General features: G+C 38.6%; 1 protein-coding gene across 13 annotated transcripts in view; it reads right to left on the bottom strand.

The window, feature by feature from the left end:
* Positions 1-21913, bottom strand: part of ALMS1 (ALMS1 centrosome and basal body associated protein) — a 246366-nt gene that overhangs the window by 57008 nt on the left and 167445 nt on the right. For 11 of the 13 annotated variants that reach the window (XR_010337974.1, XR_010337975.1, XR_010337976.1 and 8 more), the window contains 3 exons: positions 2506-2626; positions 1142-1342; positions 599-840 (listed from right to left, as the gene is read on the bottom strand). Coding sequence is in view for 8 of the 13 variants with exons in the window: in XM_064364240.1 (XP_064220310.1) it covers positions 599-840; positions 1142-1342; positions 2506-2626 (564 nt within the window). In the remaining 5 variants the exon portion in view is untranslated. Of the gene's footprint in view, positions 1-598; positions 841-1141; positions 1343-2505; positions 2627-14822; positions 14973-21913 lie in introns of those variants that run through there. The other 2 variants (XM_064364246.1, XM_064364245.1) reach the window with 2 other exon arrangements.

The following is a 21913-nucleotide window of genomic DNA, read 5'->3' as shown; positions in this document are numbered from 1 at the left end:
TCTCTGCAGGGAAGGACTCCAGCAGGGAACCTGTAGAGATCAAAGACGGGCCTTCAGCATAGGCCAGGAATTAAGACTATGGCAATTACAACTCTCCCAAATGTCAATGCGATACAGCTCTGCCATGGTGCTATTTTAAAGATCTATTTGAACAAATATATCATTAAATAACATTTCTTTTATCCCCCAAGGGACATATAAGAAGAGACTTGGTTTCCTTTAAATCCCGCAAGGAGCAGGAACAGAAGTTGCAGAATTGGAGGAACACCCATGAGCGCACAAGCCTCAGGCCTCTGGACCTTCCACATACAGGGACCCACAAACCCGATGAGCAAAGCTGTAAATCCTCCCTCCTGTGGCCTTGACCCCAGATCCTGAGTCAGGTGATGCGCCCCCTAGAACACTTAAAAGTAAGGCAGCCTTTGATGAATGATGAGAAACACAGCTCTAATGCATGAAACCAGGTGAACCGCAGAGGTGCTGGAAAAGAGGGTCTCAGGTCTACACCTCAGCTGGCCAAGTCACAGAAGCAGGTTCCCTGTGCCTTGCCCTTCTTCTCCCTACATGTAGGGCTAAAGTTAAGTCAGCGTCATTGCACCTGCAGGGTTGCTCTCACAAATGGCTTCAGTGTATCTCTGCCATCCTCTCTGCCTGGGCCTGCCAGGGAGCCCCGACCGTCCAGGTGCTGCCCCTGCCGGTTCTGCTCCCACAGTGGCTCCCTCCAGGGCTTGGTCTTTGTTAATGGTTCAAACCAGGAGACGCCAGGGCCACACATCTTGGGCATGTTTTCCTTCTTTGATCCAGACTCCACGTTTTCCACAGGAACAAACCAGGAAACTCCTGCAAGAAACAGTTTTTAGAAGGAAAAAATATTTTTCATTTTTTATAGTCCCACCCAACTCTCATCAAGGACAGACTCTCAGGGGTCTCAGCTGTTGGCAGCCACAGGGTGCCCTTGAGTCTGGCTTCACTGCAGGGATGACTGTGTAACTGCAGTGCTGGATACTTTGAAAACCTGACAAGGTGTTGGCTGGGGGTAGGTGGGGTCCACATAGAGTCACTTGGAAACACAGAGTCAGCATCACAGGGGACTTGAAATTCACTAGTTTCTCTACTACAAGATCTTAAATGAGAAACTGACCTTCATGGGAATTCTTGTTCCTTTTTAACTTTCTGTCCACAGGATAAGTGGTAAAGAGCATTTTCTTTTCATGTTTTTCTTCTGACCAAGAAGTCACATCACTGTCCTCTTCCAATTTAGCCGCGCTAGAACTTGGAGTTGGGAAAGTCATCCCAACATCTCGAGTGTGTTTTTTGGCACCATTCACAATCTCCAAGTTACCTGAGGGGAAGGATCACAGGTGTCTGGGAGAAGCCTTGAGACTGAGTTGATTTATTCAGGTGAGTAAGGTTTATTCAAGTAAGTAAGTAAACCCTTTTTAATGCTTTAAAAATACAATGCCTTTGTGTGGGATGAAGGGATGGGAAGAGAGAGAGATTAAAAGAAGGGAGGGCAGGGGAAAGTTGGAAGGGAAAAGAGGAAGAAGAAAAAAGAAAGCGTTTTTATTTGTAAGTAATTTTAGGTATTAGAGGGAAAGAAGAATGAATATGGGTTCAAAGGGTAAAGGATTTCAGCTCTGATCCCAAGTCAGAAAGACAATAAATACTTAGAGTCCTTTTGATAGTCACCCAGGTAAGGAAGAGGTTAACAGAAGTAAAAACAGGATTTGAGGGGAAGAAACAAATCAAGATAAAAGTTTATTTATTTTTATTTTATGAAACCAAAAGGTATAGAAAGGCAATAACTAAAAATTCTCCTTTCCACTTCTGGTCTCCATTTATTCTGTTCACAGCCCCATATGGTTCCAGAGAATTCATTTTGCACATTTAAGCAATCTCTTCCTTTTATTAAAAAAAAATTTACAACGCAGTGTACTATACACTTTTATTAAAATCAATTATATGCCTTGGAGATCTTTCTCCAAGTACAGAGAGAGATTAGTACAGAGAGAGTTGCCTCATTCTATGTAGAATTTCAGTATCTAGATATGCAATAATTTATGTAATCATTAAGCTATTGAGGGACAACTAAATTCATTTTAATCTCCTGCTATAACAAATAATGTTTCTGTGGTTACTTTTGTACACTATTTTGCACATATGCAAGTACATCTATAGGTTAAATTCCACATATGCATAGTGTATCTATAGAGTCCATTTCAAAAGTAAAAATGCTGAAACTAATTTTGATAGGAACTGTCAAATTACCTCTCACAGTGAACCAACTTCTACTCCTACTGGAATATACAAGGGAATCCATTTCCCTACACTCTTGCCCACAAACTTGCCATCAAACTTGAATTTTTGCCAATCTGATAAGATGAAAATTGGCAGTTGGATATAGTTTTATCTTCATGTCATTTATTATGATTGAGGCTGAGTATCTTATATGTTTAAGAGCTATTTCAATGTATTTCAATGAAAAGTTTAGTTTCAAGTCATTACCTGCTTGTATGCCCTTGTTTAACACGTGTACATTTTGCTTGTTGCAAAGAGTAGAGTTTGAGCTCAGGAAACTATTGACAGAAGAGGAAATAGCGTCCGAAGAAATTACATGGTTTGCTACCTAGAAAAATAAAAGAGATCTTGTTATTATTACCTGCAGTTAATGTCACAGTTACCCACAGGATAAGCCAACACGTCTTCTTTCTAATCCAATTCAAACTGTTGAGATGCATTTAGAGGAAGCTTGAGATAATGTGAACATGCTGCCTTGTATCTGTGATAGTGAGGAGACTGTTGTAGTTGTATAGGACTTCAGCTGTTCTAAGGTGGTAAGACGAAAAAAGCCTGGCTATTTTCACTGGGCTTGGAAAGACTCTGAAGAGAATGCTAGCTAAACATTAGTCTGATGCATCTTCAGAATGAAATTCTGAAGTGACACCTGCACATAATTTTCATGTGAGATAAAGAGGCCTGGAGATAGCTAAAAAAGTGATGAGCTGAAGAGAGTGCTCTCCAATTAAGGGCAGACTCAGACACATATAATAAGACAAACAGCAAAGACCTGCAAGGCTCATGAGATGTCCTGATGAGCAGTGAATTGCAAAAAGTATTAGAGAGTCCCAAAGGCCTTTCAATTATGTTCAGAGCAAGTAGAGCAATGAAGGCAATTTCAGGGATTGCAGCTGATGGTGCAATGTTGGTGGATGACAAAAAAATTAACAAGATATAGCTGAACAAATACTATAGTGTAAAATAGTATTTCTTAAACTTGTTCATTGTTAATAAGTCCAAGGACAGAGAGAAACTAACCCAGAATAATGAATTGGAATCTCTGCCGGGGAGGGGGTCTGGGCATCTATATTTTGAATAAATGCCAGGGAATTTTCTACTTAGGCAGGTCTGGTGGAGGTAAATTAAAGCCTGGGTGAAGATAGGAAACTGAGCATATCTGATCCCTCAAACTAGATAAACCATATTCCAGAGTCATAAACAAACTTGTAACAGAATTTTGGAGAGGAAGATTTATGTTAGACATTTGAAGAAAGGAAACACTTTGATTTTCGGAAAGGTAGGCATTGCAAACTAGTGGGCTGAATATTGATGACATGTACAATTTAGGATGGATCACAAATTGAACAATTTGCAAGGAACTGATGCAAAAAAAGGTGAGCAGATTTAAGCCAGGCTCAGTCAGGCAGGCAGAGTATGCCCTGCCAGGTTAGCCTTGTTTTCTCTAGTAGATAAGGTTATTTTACTGGTGAAACAAAAGAACACATAGCGTTCTATATCTAGATTTGAACAAAATGCCAAAACTTTTCATGGCATCTTTGAGGGCAAGATGGAGTTATATGGATTGGATGATAATACACATTGATAGAACCGTAATTGGTTGAACTAACCTTACCTAAATATAATTTTAACACAGAGAGATGTCTTTACTGAGTGGTACATCTTGCATTTGACAACAAATAGTTACTAAGCAATTACTGTGCGCAATCACTGGGTTTGGTGCTGGCTACTCCTTCTTAAGATTTTACACATCAGTGTCTTGGAGTTATGGAAAGCAGGAGAATTTCCATACAATACATATCAAGGAGGGCCTCTGTCAGGATCCCAAATAATAACAGGAATGATGGGCTAAATCAGAGCATGTTTAGTAGGGGTAATTTTAACAGTCTGCTCATTAGGCAGGAGAAATGGCAGCAACTCTGATGCAGGAAAAAAAAAAGCTCTTTGTCTAGATTCCAAACAACTAGACCAGTTTCAGGTCTTCCCTTTATTAGAGGTCTCTACTTAGGCAAGCTACAACCTCTTTGTGTCAGTTTGCCCATCTAGAAAAGGAAACACAATCTGCATTTCAGAAAGAACATATGATTTAGATAGTAAAGTATAAAACTAGAGACTACCATGTTGTTAAAAAGATCTTTATTTTTTCCTTAAAAGGAACTCATGAAAAAGAAGTAACTGATATGAAATACATTATACCTTCTCTGCAGCTATAAAAGAGAGGAAGAAAGCATGTTAGGTACTAAAAAAAGTAAAAAGTATATGTAGGTGTTTGCTTTTTTATTTATAAAATGTCTCTGAAAGAAAAGAATCCAGATTGAAAGGAAGAAGTGAAACTGGTTTTATTTACAAATGACAAGATCTTCTCTGTAAAAAATACTAAGAAATCCACAAAGAATTAGAACTAATAAACAAGTTCAGCCAGGTTGCAGACTGCAAGATTAATAAGATAAAAAAATCAATTGTATTCCTATATTCTAGCAAGTGACAACCTGAAAATAAAATTAACAATCTCACTCACAATAGCATCAAAAAGAATAAAATATTTAGGAATAAAGTTAACAAGAGAACTGCAAGGTTTGCACATTAAAAACTAGAAAACATTGCTGGGAGAGATCAGAGGTCTATGTAAATGGTGAGACATCCACCATACATGGATTGGAAGCCTCAAAATTGTTAGGATGGCAGTTATCCCCAAATTAATCCGTAGATTCTACACAATCTCTATCAAAATTCCAGCAAGGATTTTTGATGAAATCTACAAAGTGATCTCAACTTTATATGGGAATGTCAAGGACCACAAAGACTAAAAGTTACTGAAAAAAAAAAAGAAAGGTGGAGGACTTACATTTCCTGATTTCAAATCTTATAAAGTTATACCACAAATCAAATCAAGGCACTGTGGTATTGATATAAGGATACAAACTGGCTGGGCGTGGTAGCTCAGGCTTGTAATCCCAGCACTTTGGGAGGCCGAGGCAAGTGAATCACGAGGTCAGGAATTTGAGACCAGCCTGGCCAATATGGTGAAACCCTGTCTCTACTAAAAATACAAAAATTAGTGCGCCTGTAGTCCCAGCTACTCAGGAGGCTGAGGCAGAAGAATCACTTCAATGCAAGAGGTGGAGGTTGCAGTGAGCTGAGATCGTGCCACTGCATTCCAGCCTGGGTGACAGAGCCAGACTCCATCTCAAAAAAAAAAGAAAAAAAAAAGATAGTAGATATAGACAAATCAATCAATGGAACAGAATGAAAATTCCAAATGAAACCTTACATTTGTGATCAATTAGTGTTCAACAAAGGGGCCAAACCAACTAACTGGAGAAAATAATACTCTTTTGAACAAATGATGCTGGGACAATTAAATATCCCTGTTCAAAGAGATAAGGTTAGACAACACACCGTACACAAAAATGTACAAAAAATGGATGGTAGACCTAAACATAAGTAAAATAATAAACTTTTAATGGAAAACATAGGAGAAAATCTTTGTGACTTTGGTTAGGCAAACAGTTCTTGAATATAACACCCCAAGTACAATCCACAATCCATACAAGAAAAATAGTTTAAACTGGACTTCATCATTACTGTATTAAAACTATTTGCACTTCAAAAGTCACTGTTTTAAATTAAAAGGTCAAGCCATAGCATGGGAGAAATTATTTTTAAAAAAAATACATCTGATAAAGGACTTTTAACCAGAGTATATAGAGAACTCTTTCAACTCAGTAGGAAGATAACCTAATTTTAAAATAAGTGAAAGATTTATTTATTTATTTATTTTTATAATAAGTGTATATACTAAGCATATATATATATATATATATATATATAAAGCAAAGATAAACAGGCAAAGCTCTTCAGTTACTAATTACTATTATCTATGCTCTTGAAGGCATTTACAATTTTTTTTCTCTTTTTTTCTCTTTTTTTGGAAGAAAGAAAGAAAAAAAAAAGAATGAAGAAGAGGAAGAAAAAGGAAGAGAAAGAGAGAGAGAGAATGGGAATATTGCTTTCTCGCCCAGGCTAGAATGCAGTTTAGTGATGGGTATTGAAAACCTCTTTTATACTAATAATTATACTTAATGATGTAGACAGGAAGGAATAAGGCAAGAAAATAACAAACAAGCAGCCAACCAATATTTCATTTAAACCTATGAAATGCTATGTGATTACTGAGGAGTGATTTACTTCCAATTATGTAGTCACTTTTGGAATAGGTGTGAGGTGGTAATGTATGTTTTGTGTATTTGAAGTAGAGAGTTCTATAAATGTTTATTAAGTTTACTTGTTCCGGGTCTGAGTTCAAGTCCTGGATGTCCTTGTTAATTTTCTGTCTCATTGATCTATAGAATCGTTAGCTCTTCTTGTTACATCGATCCTTTTGCCATTATGTAATGTCCTTCTTTGCCTCTTTTGATCTTTGTTGCTTTAAAGTCTACTTTATCAGAGGCGAGAATTGCACCTCCTTTTTGTTTATTTGTTTATTTTTACTCTGTTTGGTTGGTAAATCTTCCTCCTTCTCTTTGAGTGTTTGTGTATCGTTGCATTGAGATGGGTCTGGATGCAGCATACCAATGGGTTTTGGCTTTTTATCCAATTAGAATATATATAAGTTTAATACTGGCATTTGATGCTAGCTGGCTGTTTTGCCCATTAGTTGGTGTAAATTTTTCATTGTGTTAATGCTCTTTGCTTTTTGATGTATTTTTGGAAAGGCTGATATTGGTTGTTCCTTTATATGTATAGTGCTTCTTTCAGAAGCTCTTGTAAAGCAGGCCTGGCGGTGGTGAAGTCTCTAAGTACTTGTTTGTTCGCAAAAGATTTAATTTTTCCTTCACTTATAAAGCTTAGTTTGGCTGGATATGAAATTCTGGGTTGAAAGTTCTTTTCTTTAAGGATGTTAAATATTGGTCCCCACTCTTTTCTGGCTTGTAGGGTTTCTGCTGAGAGATCTGCTGTTAAGTCTGATAGGTTTCCCTTTATGGGTAACCTGACCTTTCTCTCTGGCTGCCCTTAGTATTTTCTCCTTCATTTCAACCCTAATAAATCTGGCGATTATGTGCCTTGGGGTTGGTCTTCTTGAAGAATATCTTTGTGGTGTTCTCTGTATTACCTGGAGTTGAATATTACCCTGCCTTGTTAGGTTAGGAAAGTTTTCCTGAATGATATGCTGAAAAGTATTTTCCAACTTGGATTCATTCTTTTCATCATATTCAGGTACACCTATCAAACGTAAATTAGGTCTTTTCACATAGTCCCATATTTCCTGGAGACTTTGCTCATTCCTTTTTATCCTTTTTTCTCCAATCTTGTCTTCTCGTTTCATTTCACTGAGCTGGTCCTCGACTTCTGATATCCTTTCTTCTGCTTGATCAATTCGACTGTTTAAACTTGTGCATATTTCGTGAAGTTCTCGTGTTGTGTTTTTCTGCTCCATCAATTCACTTATACTCCTCTCTAAATTGTCCATTCTCGTTAACAGTTCGTCAAACCTTTTTTCAAGGTTCTTAGTTTCTTTGCCTTGGGTTAGAACAAGTTCTTTTAATTCACAGAAGTTTCTTATCACCCACCTTTTGAAACCTGCTTCTGTTATTGGAACACACTTGTTCTCCATTAAGTCTTGTTCCATTACTGATGAGGAATTGCGATCCCCTGTAGAGGGAGAGGCATTGTGATTTTGAGTATTCTCTGCCTTTTTAGGCTGGTTTCTTCCCTTCATTATATATTTATCCCTCTGTTGTCTTTGTAATTACCGACTTTCTAACTAGGTCTCTGAGCGGACGTCCAACTTGTTGATTCCCAGCACCGAAATCTGAGCAATCCACTGCGCCGGCCAAAACAGCGGTGTTAAGATTGATGGTGCTTTTCTGCCTGGGAATCTCCGGACTCTGCACCAAGAACTGCCGTGCTAAGGCGTCAGCAAAACGACCGCACCAGCCACAAGAGTCGCCCTGGCGACCCGTGGGGCTCCTCCGCTGGGAATCTCTTGGTCCGTGAGCAACAAATATTCGTCTGAAAGTGTAGCGTCCTCTCGTTCTCTGCGCTTTCACTGGGAGCTACGAGCCCCGAGCTGCTAGTGATCAGCCATCTTGGATCTCTCTCCAATAAGCGAAAGATTTAAAAAGACACTTCATCAAAGAAGATACAAGAGTGGCCAATAAACACATGAAAAGATGTTCAACATCATCAGTCATTAGGAAAATTCAAATTAAACTCACAATAAGATACCATTTCATACCCACTAGAATGGCTATAAACAAAAAGGTGGTCAATAGCAAGTGCTGACAAGGAAGAGGAGAAACTGAAACCCTCACACATTGCAAGCAAGAATGTAAAATGATGCAGCCACTTTGGAAAACACTTTGGCAATTTCTTAAAAAGTTAAACATAAACCTATCATATGACCTAGCAATTTCACTCCTGAGTAAAAACCCCAAAGAAATGAAATGTATGCCCACACAAAACTTTTGCACAAATGTTAATAGCAGCATTCACATTATCCAAAAAAATCAAACAATCCAAATGTCCATCAACTGAAAGATAAGCTAAATACGGTATATCCACAAAACAGAATACTATTCAGCAACAAAAAGGAATCACTGATACATACAACATGGATGGACCTTGAAATCATTATGTTAACAAAAAAAGGCAGATGCAAGAGACCACATCTGATGCTGTGTGTATAAAATCTCCAGAAGAGGCAGAAGGCAGAAGAGGGGTTGACTGGGGCTGGGAACCAGGATTGACTGTAAAGAGGTACAGGGACCTTTTGGTAGTGACAGAAACGTTCTAAAACCGCATTGTGGTGATGACTGTACAACTCTAAACACTTAAAATTGATGAAATTTTATTGTATGACTCTGGGAAGGAGTGCTGGGTGCTGGGGAACAGGATTAGGCAGGACACTCTTGATCAAATATTTTGTACCAAGTGGTTGTACTCTATTACCAGTTCAAGAAATGAATAAACAAAACAAAAACTTGTGGGGACGGGTGTGGCAGTAAAGATTTAAGGAGTTCAACAGGAATAAAATATGTTAGGCCACAGACATGGTCCAGTCACTGAAAGGAAGGTGACAAGCTGTGTCAGTCAACACGCTCTCACCACCCAAAGCACAACAAATTTAGTTGAGAGGGACATGTTTAAAAATAAGATACCAACAAACTTACACCCAGGGAGCTGCAAAACTCAGAAAGGAGAGTTGAAACCATGGCCCATGTGGAACAGTTCATGGAGTGAAGACCGAGAAAAAACACATCAGGAAAGGAGGTGGGGGCCCCAGAGGCAGAGAGGTAGGCCTGTTTTCTGTGCCTTCAGAGAGCAGCTCTGAGAGCAGAGCCAGGTATTCCAACGCAAGGAGATATTGGATCTAAGTCAAAGCCTTTGACAACTGGAGCCTTAGGCAAATGGAACTGACTGACACATAAGCAGCACGTGAGAGGTAGAGCTACTAGAGGGTGGCCTGCCATTTGCTGCAGATACAGCAGAAGTGTTGATTGGAGTGGGTAGGACCACAGGACTCCTATGGTCCCTTCCAAGCCTGAGGTTCTGTGAACATTTTGCGCTTCCAAAGGACACAAGCAGTCATGGTGTATAGCACAGAGTGGGAAAAAAACAAATTACACTGGATTATATGAGAAGCCTTGGAATGTTTCTGTTTTCATTTCAAATTATTTTTCATTGAGTAATTCTTACCTATGAAAAGGTATGAAAAGAAAAACATTTAAAAACAGAAATCAGTCTAAGAATAAATTCTCTCTCAACACAATGTAATTATCCAGCCCTGCAGGAAGATGACAATCAAAGAGAGAGACAAAAACAAGTGTTATTACGATGTGGAGAAACCCTCACATACAGCTCTTTGGAATGTAAAATGGTGCTGTCATTGTGGAAAAGTCTGGCGGTTCCTCAAATAGTTAAACATAGAGTTGTCATATGATTAATTCCACTTCTAGGTATATACCCAAGAGAAATGAAAACACATGCCTTCAAAAAAAAAACATTTACATGACTGTTCATAGCAGTTTTGTTCATAAGTTAAAAAATAGAAACAACACAAATGTCTATGAACTGATGAATAGATACAAACAATGTGGTATATTCATACAATGGAATGTTCTTTGGCCATTAAAAGGAATGAGCATATACTATGATGTGGATGAACCTTGAACATACTATGTTAAGTGAATGAAGACAATCACAAAAGACTGTGTGATTCCATTTATATGAAAGGTCCAGCATAGAAAAGTAATTAGTGGTTGCCTGCAGGCTGTGGCAGAGGTGGAAGGTTGGGTAAATGAAGATTGACTGTTAATGTTTACAGAATTTTTTTGGAGGGTGTTTAAAATGTTCTAAAGTTAATTATGGTGATGGTTGCACAATTCTATGACTATATCAAGACCCATTAAACTGTACACTTTAAACAGGTGAAGTTTATGGCATGGGAAATATGTCAAGAAAGCCATAAAATGCACTTGTTTATTGTGTGCAAACTGAAAAAAAATGTGGACTATGAAGTCTTGTTTAGAGAAAAAAGCTTATATCATACTCTATGGTTCTGCATCTCCTATGCTACCGAAATCAGGAAAAGACTAACCGTGGAAGGTGATCAACAGTGTTGTTTTCATGTAATAAACAACAAACAATCCTAACAAAAAGGTGGGCACTGGATACTGTAGGTGTGATGGAGAACTACTCTAAAGCTGGGGTCAAGCACAAACTGTCAGAACCAGGCCATGTAATGTTGAATCCATCCACAGATTCACAACAATAATCACAATGGACATGCCTGCACTCATGTCCCACAATCTGTGCTGAGGACCCATCGTGGGATAGAACTTTTTTTTTTTCTGAATTAATTTATATATGCTGTCAGTAAACCACAACGGTTCACTTTCCTTAGTCCATGGGAGAGTCCCGTGTCTCTCCTCTAATTAATTAAATGACATTGTCAGCCACCATGGGTTAGGTTTTCTGTTGTACACAGTCTTGGAAGGAAATATATGCTGGTCGGCTGCTTCTGTTTTAATTTCCATTATGAGAGCAAACTCTCCTATTGCTGTCTTATGCAAGACTAAGAATAGAAAGTAAATGCACCATCTCAGAGATGTTTCAGGCTTTTGTAGTACTTTTTAGTTTAATTAACAACGAGACTCATTCCTACATTTATTGATTAAAGACATGAGTAGACCTAGAAATAAAAGCTTTTTTTTTTTTTTTTTTTTGAGACGGAGTTTTCGCTCTTGTTACCCAGGCTGGAGTGCAATGGCGCAATCTCGGCTCACCGCAACCTCCGCCTCCTGGGTTCAAGCAATTCTCCTGCCTCAGCCTCCTGAGTAGCTGGGATTACAGGCAAGCACCACTATGCCCAGCTAATTTTTTGTATATTTAGTAGAGACGGGGTTTCACCATGTTGACCAGGATGGTCTCGATCTCGACCTCATGATCCACCCGCCTTGGCCTCCCAAAGTGCTGGGATTACAGGCTTGAGCCACCGCGCCCGGCCCGAAATAAAAGCTTTTTAATTAAAAAATTACTTGTTAAGTGGAAATTGAGCTTAGAAAAACATATCCAACATAGGAGAAGGGCCATGTTTTCTGATAAAACCCTACACTGCTATTCTTCAGGTAGGAAGACTGGTACTGCTGCCCTTCAACTAGCCAGGTGCCTGCTGGGAGATGCTTTTCCTTTAAAGGTATGAGTTTATGCTAATTCATTTACAACCACTCGGGTTTAGGACCAGAGATACATATTGGTAAGTTGGTGAGAGTCAAATTGAGAAATATAGTCTATGGCACAAAAAGACTGTCTTTTCTAGTGAAAAGTTTCTAGAACTGTGTTGATCAACCACAAGTATATTTTCAATAAAATTTACTCACCACCCAAGGAGTGACACAATTACAAAGTGTCTGTCCAAAAAATAACATTAATTATTTAATTTCTAGTGACAAAAGGTTGCAGAAGCAGGAACTCAGGTGGTAACTATCTATTTTTTATCTTTTGGAAATTGGAACTAGTTATCTATTTCTGCCAGTGTGGTTGAACAAAAAACTATAGAAAATCTTCCTCAGAAAACTAAGAGTGTACTGTGCCTGCATAACAGGTTTTTGAAAAATTTATTTTGGTATGTAAATAAGTAAAGATTGCAGAGAACAGATAATTTTCAGTGAATCCAAAATTCAAATAATAGTTTTAAGAATATATGGCTAAAATGCAGTGGAAATTATTATGGTCAATTATCATTACACTAAGGTCAAAAAACTCTAATGGGATAATAGTTTTCTAGATAATGGCAGGGCTTTGGGTTGGACAGGAAGAAAATGAATCAAGAGCTGAAACATTCAATTAACTCATGGGAAAACCAGAAGGTTGACTAATGGTCATAAAATTTTGTAGAGGATGGTAGAGCTAGACAGCATGTTTCCCAAAGACTTTTCTATCAGGTTTCAAAAATGATGGTCTGGAAGTAGCCCTATATATTTATTTCTTCACTGCATTCTCCCAAATATATTTTTTCTTTGTGTTCTCCCAAACATGTTTCCTCTTAGCTTTATTAACTATTAGAATTACCATCACCTTTACATGGATGACTCCAACACCTTCATCTCACTAATGATATCCTCATGGGGTCAGATCCATCTAGTCTGTTAGATATTTTCACTTAAATGATCTGATCCAGTTTCAAATTTAATAAATAAAACTCCTTCATATTTCAGTCAGAATTAATTTCCTCTTCCGGTCTTTCCATTTTTATAAGGTGTCCATATATGATTTCAGTTGTTTTGAATGGAAATTTCAAAAGAACCATGGCAATTATTTACCAATTATAACTGATTAGTCTATCTTAACAAAAGAACATTAGATTTTTCTAATAAATTAATTTATTGACGTTACTTTTTAAAAAAATCTTTATTGGCAACTAGCTATAATTTGGAAATAAATTTAGGCCTATAAAAAAATTCCACATAGATTAAAAGCTTAAGTTAGAAGCTTCCATATCCCTCCAAAAGTATTAAAAATAAAGCAGGAGAATTTTTTAAAAACAAATCTTGAGGTTGGAAGATCTTTCTTAGCATCAACACAGAAATAAAGAAGTATTTAACAATACTATTCCAATATTAACACAATGTAATTAATGGTTAAAAATCAATAGGAAGAAAGGCCCAGTGGCACATGCCTATGGTCCCAGCTACTCAGGAGGCTGAGATGGGAAGATTGGTTGAGGCCAGGAGTTTGAGATCTGCCTGGGCAACATAGCAAGACCACATCTCTAAAAAAGAAAAAAAGGGAATAAAACACAATTTAAAAAACAACAACTACAGTGGTCTCCAAATGTTTACAAAAATGAATAGGGAAAAAACCTTCAAAGAAAAATAGGCAAAAGATAATACACAAAGGTAATTCTCAAAAGAAGAAATGTAAATGGCAAATCTGAAACCTAATAGAAATATAATTTAAAGCACTAGCAAAATTAAAAATTATAGTTCTTGAGGTCCCCAGGCAAGATGGCTGAACAGAAACAGCTCCAGTGCATAGCTCCCAGCAAGATCCATGCAGAAGGCGGGCAATTTCCACATTTCCAACCGAGGAACCTGGTTCTTCTCATTGGGACTGGTTGGACAGTGGGTGCAGCCCAAGGAGGGCGAGCTGAAGCAGGGTGGGGCGTCACCTTACCCAGGAAGTGCAAGGGGCCAGGGAACTCCCTCTCGTGGCCAAAGGAAGCCATTAGGGACTGTTTCCTGCACTCCCACCCAGATACTGTGCTTTTCCCAGGGTCTTCACAACCCGCAGACAAGGAGATTCCCTCCAGTACCTGCACAACCACCAGGGCCCTGGGTTTCTAGCATAAAACCGTGCAGTCGTTTGGGCAGAAACCAAGCTTGCCGCAGCAGTTTTTTTTTTCATATCCTAGTGGCACCTGGAACGCCAGTGAGACAGAACTGTTCACTCTCCAGGAAAAAGGGCTGAAGCCAGGGAGCCAAGTGGTCTGGCTTGGCAGGTCCCACCCCCACGGAACCAGCAAGCTAAGATCCACTGGCTTGAAATTCTTGCAGCCAGCACAGCAGTTAAGTCTGAGCTTAACCTGGGTCGTTCATTTGGTGGGGGGAGGGGCTCCACCATTGCTAAGTCTTGAGCAGACAGTTTCAACCCCATAGTGTAAGGAAAGCTGCCGGGAAATCTGAACTGAGCAGAGCCTAACACAGCTCAGCAGCTGCAGGCACTGCCTCGCTAGATGTCCTTGCTGGGTAGTGCATCTCTGAAAAAAGGCAGCAGCCCATCAGGGACTTACTAATAAAGTCCTGACCTTCCTGGGACAGAACACCTGGGAAAAGGGGTGGTAGTGGGTACAGCTTCAGCAGACCTAAACACTCCTGCCTGGCAGCTCTGAAGAGAGCAGCAGATTTCCCAACACAGTGTTTGAGCTCTGATAAGAACAGACTGCACCTTCAAGTGGCTCCCTGACCCCCGTGTATCCTGCCTGGGACACACCTCTCGGTAGGGGCTGACAGACACCTCATACAGGAGCGCTGCTGGCATCTGGCGGGTACCCCTCTGGGACGAAGCTACCAAAGGAAGGAACAGGCAGCAACCTTTGCTGTTCTGCAGTCTCCACTGGTGATTCCCAGGCAAGCAGGGTCTGGAGTGGACCTCCAGCAGAACTGCAGCAGAGGGTGCTGTTAGCAGGAAAACAAACAGAAAGAAATAGTTTCAACATCAATAAAAAGGACGTCCACTCAGAAATTCCATCCAAAGGTCACCGACCTCAAAGATGAAAGGAAGATAAATCCACAAGGATGGGAAGAAACCAGCACAAAAAGGCTGACAAAACATCCATTTTCCTTTAAGGGATCACAGCTCCTCACCAGCAATGGAACAAAACTGGATGGAGAATGAGTTTGATGAAAGGACAGAGGCAGGCTTCAGAGGGTGGGTAATAACAAACTGCTCTGAGCTAAAGGAGCATGTTCTAACCCAATGCCAGGAAGCTAAGAACCTTGAAAAAGGTAGGAGAAACGATATCTAGAATAACCAGTTTAGAGAAGAATATAAACAACCTGATGGAGTTGAAAAACACAGCAGGAGAACTTCGTGAAGCATGCACAGTTTAAAGAGCCAAATAGATCAAAAGAAAGAAAGGATATCAGAGACTGAAGATCAACTAAATGAAATAAAGTGAGAAGACAAGATTAGAGAAAAAACAATGAAAAGGAATGAACAAAGCCTCCAAGAAATAGGGGATTATGTGAAAAGACCAAATCTACGTTTGATCGCTGTACCTGAAAGTGAAGGGGAGAATGAAACCAAGTTGGAAAACACTCTTTAGGATATTATCCAGGAGAACTTCCCCAACCTAGCAGGCCTGCTAGGCCAACATTCATATTCAGGAAACAAAGAGAACACTACAAAGATACTCTTCAACAAGAGCAACCCAAGACACATAATCATCAGATTCACCAAGGTTGAAATGAAGGAAAAAGTGCTAAGGACAGCAAGAGAGAAAGGCTGGGTTACCCACAAAGGGAAGCCCGTCAGACTAACAGCAGATCTCTCAGCAGAAACCCCACAAGCCAGAAGAGAGTGGGTGCCAATATTCAACATCCTTAAAGAACTTTCAATCCAGAATTTCATATCCAGCCAAACTAAGCTTCATAAGCAAAGGAGAAATTAAACCCTTTATGGACAAGCAAATGCTGAGAGATTTTGTCACCATGAGGCCTGCCTAACAAGAGCTCCTGAAGGAAGCACTAAACATGGAAAGGAACAACCAGTACCAGCCACTGCAAAAACATACCAAATTGTAAAGACCATCAATGCTAGGAAGAAACTGCATCAACTAATGGGCAAAATAACCAGCTAGCATCATAATGGCAGGACCAAATTCACATATAAAAATATTAACCTTAAATGTAAATGGGCTAAATGCCCCAATTAAAAGACACAGACAGGCAAATCTGATAAAGAGTCAAGACTCATTGGTGTGCTGTATCAGGAGACCCAATTCACATGCAAAGACATACACAGGTTCAAAACAAAGGGATGGAGGAATATTTACCAAGCAAATAGAAAGGAAAAAAAAAAAGCAGGGGGTTGCAATCCTAGTTTTTGATAAAACAGATTTTAAACCATTAAAGATCAAAAGAGACAAAGAAAGACATTACATAATGGTAAAGGGATCAATGCAACAAGAAGAGCTAACTATCCTAAATATATATGCACCTAACACAGGAGCACCCAGATTCATAAAGCAAGTTCTTAGAAACCTACAAAGAGACTTAGACTCCCACACAATAATAGTGGGAGACTTTAACACCCCACTGTCAGTATTAGACAGATCAATGAAACAAAAAATTAACAAGGATATCCAGGACTGGAACTCAGCTCCCGACCAAGAGGACCTAATAGATATCTACAGAACTCTTCACCCCAAATCAACAGAATATACATTCTTCTCAGCACCACATCACACCTATTCTAAAATTGACCATATAATTGCAAGTAAAACACTCCTCAGCAAATGCACAAGAATGAAAATCATAACAGTCTCTCAGACCACACAGTGCAATCAAATTAGAACTCAGGATTAAGAAACTCACTCAAAACCACACAACTACATGGAAATCGAACAACCTGCTCCTGAATGACTACTGGATAAAAAATGAAATGAAGGCAGAAATAAAGATGTTCTTTGAAACCAATGAGAATGAAGACATGACGTACCAGAATCTCTGGGACATATTTAAAGCAGTGTGTAGAGGGATATTTATAGCACTAAATGCCCAAAAGAGAAAGCAGGAAAGATCTAAAATGGACACCATAACATCAGAATTAAAAGAACTAGAGAAACAAGAACAAACAAATTCAAAAGCCAGCAAAAGACAAGAAACAACTAAGACCAGAGCAGAACTGAAGGAGATAAGGAGATAGAGACACAACAAACCCTTCCAAAAAAAAAAAAAAAAAAAAAAAAAAAATCAACGAATCCAGGAGCTGGTTTTTTGAAAAGATCAACAAAATAGATAGACTGCTAGCCAGAGTAATAAAGAAGAAAAGAGAGAAGAATCAAATAGATGCAATAAAAAATGATAAAGGTGATATCACCACCAATCCCACAGAAATACAAACTACCATCAGAGACTACTATAAACACCTCTATGCAAATAAAACAGAAAATCTAGATGAGAAGGATAAATACCTGGACACTTACACCCTCCCAAGACTAAACCAAAAGAAGTCGAATCCCTGAATAGATAAATAACAAGGTTTGAAATTGAAGGAGCAATTTATAGCCTACCAACCAAAAAAAGTCCAAGACCAGACAGTTTCACAGCTGAATTCTACCAGAGGTACAAAGAGGAGCTGGTACCATACCTTCTGAAACTATTCCAAACAACAGAATAAGAGGGAATCCTCCCTAACTCATTTTATGAGGCCAATATCATCCTGATACCAAAACCTGGCAGAGACACAACTAAAAAAGAAAATTCCAGGCTAATATCCCTGATGAACATAGATGCAAAAATCTTCAATAAAATACTGGCAAACCGAATCTAATAGCACATCAAGAAGCTTATCCATCACGATCAAGTCGGCTTCATCCCTGTGATAAAAGGCTGGTAACATACGCAAATCAATAAATGTAATCCATCACATAAACAGAACCAATGACAAAAATCACATGATTATCTCAACAGATGCAGAGAAGACTTTTGACAAAATTCAACAATGCTTTATGCTAAAAACTCTCAATAAACCAGGTATCGATGGAACATATCTCAAAATAATAAGAGCTATTTATGACGAACCCACAGCCAGTATCATACTGAATGGCCAAAAACTGGAAGCATTCCCTTTGAAAACCGGCACAAGACGAGGATCCCCTCCCTCACCACTCCTATTCAACATATGGAAGTTCTGGCCAGGGCAATCAGGCAAGAGAAAGAAATAAAGGTATTCAAATAGGTAAAGAGGAAGTCTAATTGTCTCTATTTGCAGATGACACGATTGCATATTTAGAAAATCCCATCGTCTCAGCCCCAAATCTCCTTAAGCTGATAAGCAACTTCAGCAAAGTCTCAGATACAAAATCAACGTTCAAAAATCACAAGCATTCCTATACCAAATACCAAACAGCCAAATCATGAGTGAACTCCCATTCATAATTGCTATGAAGAGAATTAAACACCTAGGAATACAACTTACAAGGGATGTGAAGGACCTCTTCAAGGAGAACTACAAACCACTGCTCAACAAAATAAGAGAGGACACAAACAAATGGAAAAACTGTCCATGCTCATGGATAGGAAGAATCAATATGGTGAAAATGGCCATACTGCCCAAAGTAATCTATAGATTCAATGCTATACCCATTAAGCTACCATTAACTTTCTTCACAAAATTGGAAAAAAAAAAACACCTTCAATTTCATATGGAACCAAAAGAGAGCCTGCATAGCCAAGACAATCCTAAGGAAAAAGAACAAAGCTGAAGGCATCATGGTACCTGACTTCAAACTATATTCCAAGGCCACAGTAACCAAAACAGCATGGTGCTGGTACCAAACAGAACAGAGGCTTCAGAAATAACGCCACACACCAAAACCATCTGATCTTTGACAAACCTGACAAAAATAAGCAATGGGGAAAGGATTCCCTATTTAATAAATGGTGTTGGGAAAACTGGCTAGCCATATGCAAAAAGCTGAAACTGGATCCCTTCCTTATACCTTATACAAAAATTAACTCAAGATGGATTAAAAATTTAAATGTAAGACCTAAAACCATAAAAACTCTAGAAGAAAACCTAGGCAATACCATTCTGGACATAGGCATGGGCAAAGACTTCATGACTATAACACCAAAACAATGGCAACAAAAGCCAAAAAAGACAAATGGGATCTGATTAAACTAAAGAGCTTCTGCACAGCAAAAGAAACTATCATCAGAGTGAATAGGTAATCTACAGAATGGGAGAAAATTTTTACAGTTTACCCATCTTACAAAGGGCTAATATTCAGAAACTACAAAGAACTTAAAACAAATTTACAGGAAAAAAACAACCCCATCAAAAAGTGGGCAAAGGACATGAACAGACACTTCTCTAAAGGAGACATTTATGCAGCCAACAAACATATGAGAAAAAGCTCATTACTGGTCATTAGAGAAACGCAAATCAAAACCACATTGAGATACCATCTCATGCCAGTTAGAATGGCGATCATTAAAAAGTCAGGAGACAACAGATGCTGGAGAGGATGGGTAGAAATAGGAATGTTTTAAAACTTTTGGTGGGAGTGTAAATTAGTTCAACCATTGTGGAAGAGAGCATGGCGATTTTTCAAGAATCTAGAACTAGAAATACTATTTGACCCAGCAATCCAATTTCTGGGTATATACCCAAAGGATTATAGATTGTTCTATTATAAAGACACATGCACATGTATGTTTATTGCAGCACTGTTCACAGTAGCAAAGACTTGGAAACAACCCAAATGCCCATCAATGTTAGACTGAATAAAGAAAATGTGGCATATATACACCATTGAATACTATGCAGCTATAAAAAAGGATGAGTTCATATCCTTTGCAGGGAGCTGGATGAAGCTGAGAACTATCATTCTCAGCAAACTGAAACAAGAACAGAAAACCAAACACTGCATGTTCTCACTCATAAGTGGGAGTTGAACAACGAGAACACATGGACACAGGGAGGGTAATGCACCAGGGGCTGTCGGGGGGTCGGGGGCTAGGGGAAGGATAGCATTAGGAGAAATATCTAATGTAGATAATGGGGTGATGGATGCAGCCAACCATCATGGCATTAGTATATCTATGTAATAAACCTGCATGTGCACATGTACCCCAGAACTTAAAGTTTAAAGTACAATTAAAAAAAAGTTATAGTTGTTAAGTTCAATTTTAGTGTAATGCAGTTACAGAATATGGGCTTATAAAACTTCTGGTTTGAGAATTCATCAACATTTCGTCTAATGTACAATTAATTTTATAAATATTCCATGGGTATTTGGAACAACTGTAGATGCTGTGTTTTGACAATAAAGTTTTACCACATATTTAAATCAAGTTTTTAAATATTGTTATAAAAATTTTCCATATATTTTCTCACTTATATATACAAATCTGAGAAAAGCTTAATAAAGTATGTCACTCTGTGCTTTTTTCCATTTTATAATTATGTTTGGATGGATGAAGAAATGAATGTATTCTGGTTGAAAGCATTGTAAAGTATATAAAAAACTCTCTACCCATGGAAATTACAGATACTCTAGATGTTCAAGGCAAGTATCAGCTCATTAAAAAGAAAAAAAAGCCAGCCGCTGAGGCTCACGCCTGTAATCCCAGCACTTTGGGAGGCCGAGGTGGGCAGATCACAAGGTCAGGAGATCGAGACCATCCTGGCCAACATGGCAAAACCTTGCCTCTACTAAAAATACAAAAACTAGCCAGGCGTGGTGGTGGGCACCTGTAGTCCCAGCTACTCAGGAGGCTAAGGCAGGAGAATCACTTGAACCCAGGAGGCAGAGGCTGCAGTGAGCCGAGATGGCACCACTACACTCCAGCCTGGGCGACAGAGCGAGACTCTATCAAAAAAAAACAAACAAAAAAAGCCCTATCTTCCCATGGTATAGAAAATTGTTTTACTAGTTTTCTGATAAAAACTAGAAATGATTGGCAGAGAATATTAATAAGGATGATTTTATAGATGTACAGTCATATTCTGAGAAATCTGTCATTAGGCAGTTTCACTGTTATACAAACATGATAGAGCATACTCACTCAAACCTAGATTGTACAGCCTACTACATACCTAGGCTATGTGGCATACTTTATTCTTAGGCTACAAACCTGTACAGCATATCACTGTACTAAATACTGTAGGCAACTGTAACACAATGGTAGATATTTGTGTATCTAAACAGAAAAACTGCAGTAAAAATACAGTACTATAATCTCATGGGACCACTGTCATCTATGTATTAATTAACTGAAATGTTATGTGGCATCTGACAGTAACTGAAATGTTATACTCTATTTGGAAATTCTACCTCCTTTCAAACACCCAAGGAATACTTATTCATATATTAAGCCATAAAGAAAACCTCTACATAGCCTTAAAACAAAACATTACATATTACACAATAACACATTACAGTCTCTAGTCACAGTATGTTAAAATTATGACTTAATAGTGACCACAAATCCAACCTTATGAAAATTAAGAAACAATTATCTCCTTAACTTCACTTAAATCAAATAGAAAATCTAAAGCTACAATAATAGAACATCCGGAAAGCATTACCAATAAAAATACTAGAGGTAAACATCTACTGTATAGATACACACACACACACACACACACACACACCCCTTGTTTCCACTTGGGGATCTAAAGAATTGGATAAAGTATTGCTCCCACCCTTATAACAATAACAGTTTAAAAAAAGGGAGAAACTACAAGTTTTTAACTTTTCTTAAAGCCAGAAGAAAGTTGAGATCAGAGGGCAACACTGCCCCCAAATCTAAGGAGAGACTGGTGCTTGCAGGTAGATATGAGACATAAGCACTAAATTACCTGGAAGATATATAACTGGACACAG

This window comes from Aotus nancymaae, unplaced genomic scaffold (assembly GCF_030222135.1).
Source record: "Aotus nancymaae isolate 86718 unplaced genomic scaffold, 86718_ANA_hifiasm-v0.15.2.pri h1tg000057l, whole genome shotgun sequence".
Taxonomy (NCBI): domain Eukaryota; kingdom Metazoa; phylum Chordata; class Mammalia; order Primates; family Aotidae; genus Aotus; species Aotus nancymaae.
This window is presented reverse-complemented; position numbering and strand designations above follow the sequence as displayed.